The following is a 9,862-nucleotide window of genomic DNA, read 5'->3' on the forward strand; positions in this document are numbered from 1 at the left end:
GACCCTGCTCGGTCCTAATCTATCTCCGCCGTTATCTCACTTCTCTGCGAAACTCTGTCTCCATTCAGCTGGCAAAATCTCTTTTTTGTCACATAGACTAATTTCGTACAAGTTTTCAAGATTCAATAGACATAATTTTTATTTCTGAAATTTTGCTCAAACCATCGTCAAAATGACAAATGTGTTGAATTATCTGACTACTACATTTTTATAAATGATCGTCTCCATAAGGGTGGTGGAAAATTGTTGTTTATGTCAAGTCTCACTTTCCTTCCTTTGAACTTTTAAAGCCTAACTCAGAAACAGTGGGAAACACTGAATATTTGTTTTTGAATATTTTTGTTTTAAAGCACATTTTTGATTTGTGTTTGTTACAGAGCACCTCGCATTAGGTTCTTGGCGGAGTCTGAACATGATTTGGTGGGTCTGTTGCCTCGCTATAGTCATGTCATTGTGATAAGGGTGCGCTTTACCTCAGCTCGGAAATCTCAGCTCGGGCTTCAGTAGCTATGCTTCACTGTTGGTTTCACTCTTGGACAGCGCTGCGAGAAGCGCTTGCAGACGTTTCCAATATTACTGTTTTAGAATTAACAAATAATGATAGCTACGCACTCTAAGCGGCTTATAGTAGTACAAAGACCAACCTATAGTTTGCGTTTTTCAAATGGTCAAAAAACCTTTTTTTTTATAAGTTAAGGCTAGTTGAAAAGACCCTTTTTCCTTGTACTACAACCCAAGTTTATAAGGTGTGTATTTAAAATAATTGAAATATAGAAACAAATAACTATAGAAAATTTCATCCCCTTTAATATAAGACCTTAACTTTGATTCTACTTTCAATGTAGCAGGTGAAAACAGAATCTTGCAAACCCTTGCATTCGGTTGCGCGTCAGGGGTAGAACAGCGCCCTTACACTGACCTACTGGGACCACTTACTGACCAAACCACACTTACAAATTTGTTTTTCTCCTGCAACATTACCATCTTAACTTTACTTGCCACACATCACACTGCCACTGCTGACACACTGTTAGATATCATAGCTGCATTGACTATATAACACTAGTGGTATATAGTCAATGCTGTTAGTGACCCATCCCTAATCACCCACCACGGTCAATATGCTGTGCCTGGACTTTCTAAACATGACTTTATTTTCTGTGTACCTATGTAAATTTAAAAAGCGCAAATTTAGCCCAAATTTTATCAAATACAGATAGGCTACTATTGAAATCTTAACCTCAATGCTCTGCTTTTCGACGCTTCTACCCTACCGTGGGATGTGGTTACTAATGATCCTGGTGTCAATTCAATGGTTGAACATTTTACTTCCCTCATTTCTAATCTTCATAATAAACACTGTCCAATAGAATCTAAAAGAGTTTCGAAGCCACATGCTCCTTGGATAAATGATTTTATTCAACAACTTCAAAAAAATATAGATGCTGCATTTCGTAAAGCCAAGCGCACCAAGCTACCTGATGACTAGGCCTGTTACAAAAGGCTCAGGAATCAATCCCAACAACAGATCAGAAACTCAAAAGCTAGGTATTATTATAAATCTTTCTCCCAGAAATAATCCTCCAAAACTTTGTAGACCAAAGTTAAGAACCTTGGTATCGGCAAGTATGACTATTTACATCAAATAACCATCAGTCTTGACACGATTAACAACTTTTTGTGAATATTCCTATACGTTCTGCAGGTTCTATGTTGCCGATATCACATCTAGACCACTTGATATGCCAGAAAATCTGTTTTTCCTTTCCCCAGTTAGTGAATCTGAGGTGCACAGGGCAATTCTGGGGATGACAAGTAACGCAGTCAGTCCGATGATATTCCTATCAGGTTTATTAAAGACACTCTTCCAACTACTCTCCCGGTACCTACAAACAATAATATTTAACAGATCATTAGCAACTTCTACCTTCCCCTTCATCTGGAAAGCTGTAATTGTTCGCCCACTTCAGAAAATTTCTTCTCCCAATACCCCTTCTGACTATAGACCAATCAGCATTCCATACCATCCTGTTTTATAATTCACAAACCAAAGTAAAATGTAAAATATCCAACGAATCGTCTAGATTTCCAATGCCTACCAACTTCAAAGAACAAATTTTAGACAACATCAGATACCAGTAAATAGCCAACCACTTATTGAGTATTTGCCCAACTGGTGACTAGAAGATGTGGTTATAAAAATATATTTAAAGTTTTAAACGCTATCAAAATGCATGCATTTTCTATACTAAACTGCCATTATTCGTACCCTTGAGGTTGTAAGAAATAAAAAAATATATTCAGCAATTAAATTAATCAAATTTTATTTACTTCAATAACTACAGAACAAATAAATTGTCATGAAAAATTGTATGGAATAAATTATCATGTCAGTTTTTTAGTCACAGAACTAAAAGCTAACATTGGCAATGGTAATTTGTAATTTTAGAAAGTGATATATTGTAAACACTGTGAGATATATTGTTTGGATCAACCAAAATAATGTAATTTAAGTAGAAATGAAGGCATCGACGATTGGTTTGGCCTCAACTCCACCTGATGTAGCAATAGGAGCCGTTGTGAAACCACCATACTCATCTATGCAAACAAAATAGGTCGTTTGTAGCTTATTACAAAACAATATACTTATTAAAGTACCAATACTATTTTATAGGAACGAGTCATTTTTGTGCAGACCTGCAGCGTATGGCGGAATACTAACTCAAGGGCCGCAGCAAGTTGCTAAAGCCTTTGGCTCAGTGCGATTTGGATCCCAAGAGTTTTTCGTGCTGGGACCAATAGCCCAGCGGAGTTCATTCTGCAGTATCTGCTTTTTATCTGGCCTATGTTTTTATTACTTTTCTTGTATGATTTTTTAGGTTACTTAATAAAACACATAAGCAACTCAACTCTTCTACCCTCATAGAATCTGTTAAATTTAGAGACTCCCTTTAATTGGGAGCCTAATTCGTTTTTTCACAAATTCCAATTCATATATAAACATAACTATCCAAAATGGCGGTAAAATAAAAAAAATCCTCTACACCTATGTTATAGATGATCCAGATTCCTGATAAAGTTTTAGACATGTTTGTCTTTTGTAGCTTTTGAGCCTAACATTTTCAAAGATATTAGGCGTAGAAACATGTTATTTTAATAACAAGTAATGTGAAGCTGTTTTATTTTTAAAACGGTTTAGATCGATAAAATATGCATTTAAATAAATATTTGGAATCATTATTTTGTGAGATTAAAACATACTCCTTTATTAGATTTCCCATCATCATGAAACAGTTTAAGCCAATTTTATCGGTAGTTCTGTCCGTTGAACTGTAGAGGTCGTGTTTTGTTTACAATTTGTTTCTTGTTATTTCAGTCATTTAAAACCCCGTTTAACAAATTAGATCCTTTTAATCATAAACAATAACTCATCAACTAGTTATATAACAAAATAGTAAAGTACAAATTATGAATTTAAACTCTAAAATAATAGAACAAAATTTCGTCAGCACTAGCAACCAGTGTCACCGGAAATGAACTATACACGACCAACGAGCTTCAAAATGTATAATGGGGTGGGAAGTCTACTTGTGTTGGTTAGTCTATGATATTATGTAGGCTACACATGATAAGCATATAGAATATCCAAAAGTCAATGATAAAACCAAGAACACCATGGAATTAATAAACTGATAACAATGAAATAAAGATAACAAAATTATAAAACACGTTACTAAGTTTGTATTTTACAAGGAAACCAATCTAATCAGTATTTCAAAATACAGCTGATAATAGAAGATAAAGAATCACAAAGAACTTGATTGTGTTCAACACCGGAGCTACATTTAGTCTAGTAACAAACGAGCAAACGGTGATTACCACGAATTTTTATCAACAACTTTTATAACAAAACGTCAGGGTAGTGACGTAATTTTGATTTTTGATCGAAAGAGACACCAAAGATAGTAATCTATCAGATAATTAGCAACAGATTATGCTATGTTCTTGGTGTATAAATTAAAATTTTAAACTGTGATTCTAGATCCAGGTTTTCATGAAGTTAAATCAATATACCATAAAATTGTAACAATAGTTGTATTATGAACCCGTTCAAAGAGTTTCAAATGGTTCTATAGTACTCATAACACAACATTTAGCTTTGATCACCAAAATTATAATGAAATATCTCCATTACTTATTCACCTAAACCTTTGCAAAGGATATGCATTCTTTTTGTTTAATTTAAGATTTTATTTTGATACAGATAACGCAAGTAACATACATTGGGAGTTTCAGCAACTTGGATAATCATGCTGACAAAAACAAAATATTTTACAATATTTTTTAATATTTTACTGTATGCCCACACTACCACTCGCATTGAACTGACACATTCATAAACTTTAACTCATGAGTTGAATGTTACAAATACACTACACATTATATATTCCATTACCTATGTCGCAGTACGTTGCAGTAGACTGACTTGAAATCTTCCTCTTCTTCGTTACATCAACACCTCCGATTTCCTCGTATTCGTCCGGTGTCGGAGGCAGAGGTCTTTTCAACATTCTCACTCTTCTCAGACTCTCTTCTCTTTGCAGGTTGACCTCGTTATCCATGGTGGCCAGTGAGTTGACCGAGGTGAGGTCACTCTCGGTGGATGCTATCATGGTACTTCCTCTAGGAGCGATAGGTCGACAAGGGCAGAGAACCCGGGCCAGCCTTGGAGGAAGCATGCCCAAGTACATCACTGGAAGTGGAAACACATCGTATTGCTAAGGGAAGCTGAATTGGTTTGGATATCGTAAGGCTTAAAAAGGACGGAGTTCTGAAAAAATAACAATGTTTTTCAATGTCTGGAATCATTTTCTAGGCGAGCCAAAAATTTAACGTAGACTTCAGATAACCGAGTCACGGAACTATGACAATGACATTGAAAGCTATTACCTACTGACGGGATTCGAACCTTCGTCACAAAGACAGAAGTACCGTGACTCTATACTCTAGCAGAGCTGAGCTCATACTAAACCAAACGTGTATGGTTTAAGGAATTTTATATGTATTCTTGTAAACAGTCTAACGTCCAACCTTCATATAAAGAACTCCTAGATAAAGTACTCCTAGATCCCCTAGATCCCTCCATAAGAAAAAATGTACATTTCACTTCACCTTTACATAACGAACAAACTATATCATCAAACTTGATTTAACGAATGTTTGACGATCCCGGCTAATATGTCACCTCAATACAACGATTTGATCATTATCAAAGCCTATACATAATACATTAATTGAATATAGCGAATTTATCCTCCACATATCGAATCACCTGCATGATTTTTTGATATAACAATCCTTCTACATTACTATTTTTGAATCATCACAGTTCCTTTGATGGGAATGAAATGTTGAAAGCGTTAACAACGCTTGCGCCAAGGCAACACAAATAAGCGTTGACAATCGTCTGCTCCGTCAGCACACACCTACATGCGCTTTGTCCAGACAGGATGTCAATAATAGCTGGGTACTGATGATGACGTCATAATACTTAGACAAGTAACCATGGTAACTTGTTGAACTTTTGGATAAAAAGAAACAAAAAAAAAATAGAACGAAAAGAAAGGATAACAATATTGATCTTTATATTTTTACTGGTGTTTTTCTTAAGGTTGTGCACTTTTTGATGACTTATTTAATGTTTTTATTGCTTTCAGATTGGTTATGGAAACAGCAATGCTAGTTGATTTATCAACATTCCTCTGTTGCGATAAAGCTACTTAATTGTGTTTTTACGAGGTCAACCCTTATATTGGCCGATGCGAACCTCGACCTAAAGAAAATTGCAACCTGCAAACCTCTCATCCAGCATCCTTGACAAAACGAATATTCGTTCGATCCCTTCAGATTCGTTCGAAGTTAGACTACAATCAGCAGCAGCCTATATGAATATAAACTAGATAATGATAGTCTCGGGCGGTTAAGCTGAAATAATTCTTTATTCAAAAAGGAAATAATATCAACGTTGATTAATTTTCATTCGGAAGATTTTTCTGCTGAGTTTGTATTTGTTATATACTAAATTTTGTTTCGGCATCCACTTGAAATTTAGCTGACTACTGAAAACTACTGGTAGTTGTAAACAAGAAAGAGAGGGATTGGCAATTTAACGCTGAAATAACCGATGGAATATATAATCTGTTATAGAAACATATTATACTTACTTTGATGAAGAAACATGATCATCAGCATGTAGAATGCCGATACTACAGCCAGAATAATCACAACTTGTTCCAAACATGATTGGTCCTCCTGGAAATAATTACGACTGGCCTTAAATTTATGTAATAAATGAATAACTGTACTATAAGGTTTGTACTACTCCTACATTTCAAGTCAGCGGATCATAATCAAACACTCAAAAATAATAGCCTAATAATGATACGAATCCTACATTCCAAGTCAACAGTAGGCTATGTTGTATGTCAGTACAGTACCTACGATCAGTTAAGACGTTAAGACCACGTCAGTACTGTATAAGGTTTACCCTAATTCAATTTTAGTCAAACCTGTAGCGTTTTATACAAATTAGTCCTACAAAGAAAACTATGACACAAATTTGACAAAGCTTTTATTACCTTTCTATAACTAGGTTAAAAAATAACTATCAAAGGTCCTCAATGTAAATTAAACACCATAAAAAACGTCTTCAAGTAAATAAACAATTAGGGATTTAAAAAATAAAAATAAATTAATAACTGGTTTCATAATTGATTTTAAGATAAAAAATACAGTCTAAAATATGGGTCACACCCCTACCTTTGTGTAAAATTGTTTTTTGTATCCAAAATGGCGGATCCAAGATGGCGGCCAACATTTTTTAACTCTCTAAAAATTAAGTACTATCGTTTTAACAATGTTATTTGGTAGTACGCTGTTGATATTTGAAGTGGTATTTTGAAAATATCATCAAACGTAAAAATATCATGCCAAAAGTTCTTGTCACAAAAGTTATAATAACGTCAAAACTAAAATAGATATTAAAAAACGGATTATATTCAGAATTGAAAAAAACAGGGTTAAATAATGGGTCGCATGATAATCGTTAGGCATACAATAAAAAAAAATATGTATCCAATATGGGCAATATGGCGGATCCAAGATGGCGGCCGAAAATGGCTGCAAAAAATAGGTAACTTAACTGACTATCCATCAAGGTTAGGTGTGGTTCAGGATTAATATTTTAAGAAATGTAGAAAAAAGTAGAGGGGAGATTTAAAACCCACCCTGAATGATATAATAGTTTATCCTTGCCTTCGCGGCCTTCGCATCCTTTCAGAATGCACACACGAGAAAAAAATTCCAAAGTAGTTCGAAGAAGTACTGTAGTAAATGTTCAGTAACCATCCAACATTCTTCTCAAATGTACTTTAGTCAAAATTTTAATACTGTGTCAAGTAATATATTTTATTTACTTATTTCTTCATCGTTTTAGTAAAATGTTTAAGATATACAGTAATTTGCAATGAAGGAAAGGTGTTTTAAGATTTGCTAGCAAAAATGTATTACAGCACTATTATGCAAATTAGTCTCAAAGGTGTTATGGTATAAACAGATGCAAGATAACACTACCACACATAATAATACCACAACTCTGTAATATAGTAATAAAGATTGTTGTATTGTATGTATTATATTTCTCCAATAGTAATTATTTATTTGAATTGACATGTATTTCTCTTTATTTTCTAGATATGTGCATTTACAGCTTACGGTAGACTCAGAAACCACAAATTTATCGAATTACGAAATAAAAAAGTAATTTTTGATTGGTACGATGGCTGCACTTTATTTTACCATAGATAAAAGGGGTACGCCCTACACTCATTCGAATGAAACAACCGAATGAAAATATCGATTTGTCGATTGTTTCATTCGATATATCGTTTGGTTGGCTAGGTTATAAATATAGGTCAGCCTTACCTAACTAACCAATTAACATATTGAACAATCGATATATCGATCGGTATTATCATGCGAATTAGTGTAGGACGTACTCGTACAGTGCAGCCGGTGTGATTTGAACCAGTAAATTCAAAAAGAAAGAAACGTTTCTAGCATATCGATGACATAAATGTACAAAAATGAAAACAATATCAATAGTTGAAATAACGTCCCCTTATTTGGAAAACCACTTTGGGTATGAAGAACAGTTGTTGTATTAAAATAATTTAACCTTAACGGTGTTATGATAATGTTTGCTATACGAAATGCAAAAATTGTTAACAGCTTGGCACATACACTCAACAACTTAACCTTACCTGACAGCCGAAATAACCGGCGTCTGAGACATTCGCTGCGCTGGTGTTCGTGGAAGCCATCACACTCAAACACTTGACACCAGCAGAAGATACACACTTGCACACTTGAACTGAAGGTAAGACCTGCGAAACTGAGCACAATGGAAGAAAGGTAGATTGAATCCCCTCCACTGTAGGTCACCTCACGTCTTATCTTTGACGTCAGCCAATAGCTACGCGCGCACTACGGCGGCACGGCACGGACGGGCGGTACGGCACGGACGGCATTTTTAAGAGGGGGTGCGCGCACTAGGGCGGCACGGCACGGACGGACGGGACGGGACATCCGCACTTCCGCAATTTAAGACAGTTGACAGTCTGCGAGCTAAAAATTGTGAGTAAAGATGGATGTAGATAAAGTGGTGATAGTAGGTTTAATTTTAGCAGAGGAAGAGGTGACAAGAAGGTGCAAGCAAAGATTTTAGATACACCACATAAACAGGAAAAGACTAAGTTTTGGAGAGTTCCACACCTTGTTTCCTGATCTTGTAGAAGGATTATGTGTAAAACTTACCTGATTGTTTCATAATAGATCATATTTCTGTCCATATATTGTCACGCCGGACATTATTAAAATATTCCGGATGTCGCATGTTGTACAGTTTGTTGGTTTTCTCAACGAGAAAAATCAACTTACTAACATCTATGTTTACAACACACGAAAACACTGCTACTTTGACAGAGATCGGTTGAGAATGGCGGATGTCCCGTGCCGCCCGCCCGGTCGGTGTGCAGTGCTCCCGGTCGGTACGGGCGGTACGGGCGTCACGGCAGCTCGGAAATGTCCTAGAGTTCTGTCTCCCGGACTTTTTAACAAACGGCGGAAGCTGCCGAACGTCCGTTGCCGGCCGTACCGCCGTAGTGGGCGCACTCATATTACATTCAATGTTATTAACTTTTAAATATTGCCGTGCCGCCCGCCCGTCCGTGCCGTGCCGCCGTAGTGCGCGCGCAGCTAATAGCGGCCAGTCGTCTGTTGCTCATTCGCCTTCGCCTACTTCGATATGCGAGTAATAAATAATCAGTATGAATAACTCAGCGCAATGTAAACTGATATAGAAGGTATTTCCGATAACAGCGCATTAAACACTGGGCGTAAACGTAAAATATAGGAACCAGATTTTAAAAAGACATTCCAATGATTTTTCTTAGTTGATTTTAAAAGTTTCATAAACGCTATACCACCAGGCTTAAAATCCGCGATTTATTTGAATAAGTTTACAATTTCCTATTGCTAATCCCATAAAATCCCAAAATCTTACGTGAGTAATTTCCTTCTTTATGTCCTATACAAATTACATTACAATATTTTATTTGAATTCACTAAAATATCACCAACTGTAACGATAATTTAATTTACGTATAGATGTAAATAAAATTATTGAGCGGCAAAAAGGCAAAGGCAGTTAGCAGGCTACCAACTTGTGAGTTTGTTTTGTCCCAGTGACCCTACTCGTATAACTTGCTTTTAAGAAACGTCCTGTACAGTATAAGCATATACA

At 35.8% G+C, this 9,862-nt stretch overlaps 1 protein-coding gene across 1 annotated transcript; it reads right to left on the reverse strand.

The window, feature by feature from the left end:
• Window positions 1-2,385: 2,385 nt before the first annotated feature.
• LOC128985464 (uncharacterized) lies at window positions 2,386-8,430 on the reverse strand. Its single transcript, XM_054404958.1, has 4 exons — window positions 8,322-8,430; window positions 6,225-6,312; window positions 4,457-4,753; window positions 2,386-2,598 (listed from the first exon to the last, which is right to left on the reverse strand). Exons 1-4 carry the CDS (start codon window positions 8,379-8,381, stop codon window positions 2,510-2,512), a joined length of 534 nt encoding a protein of 177 aa, XP_054260933.1. The 5' UTR covers window positions 8,382-8,430; the 3' UTR covers window positions 2,386-2,509.
• Window positions 8,431-9,862: the final 1,432 nt, after the last annotated feature.

The sequence above is a fragment of the Macrosteles quadrilineatus genome, unplaced genomic scaffold (assembly GCF_028750875.1).
Source record: "Macrosteles quadrilineatus isolate MER2022 unplaced genomic scaffold, UCM_ALF_1.0 Scaffold_2__2_contigs__length_208266976, whole genome shotgun sequence".
NCBI classification, from domain to species: Eukaryota; Metazoa; Arthropoda; class Insecta; order Hemiptera; family Cicadellidae; genus Macrosteles; species Macrosteles quadrilineatus.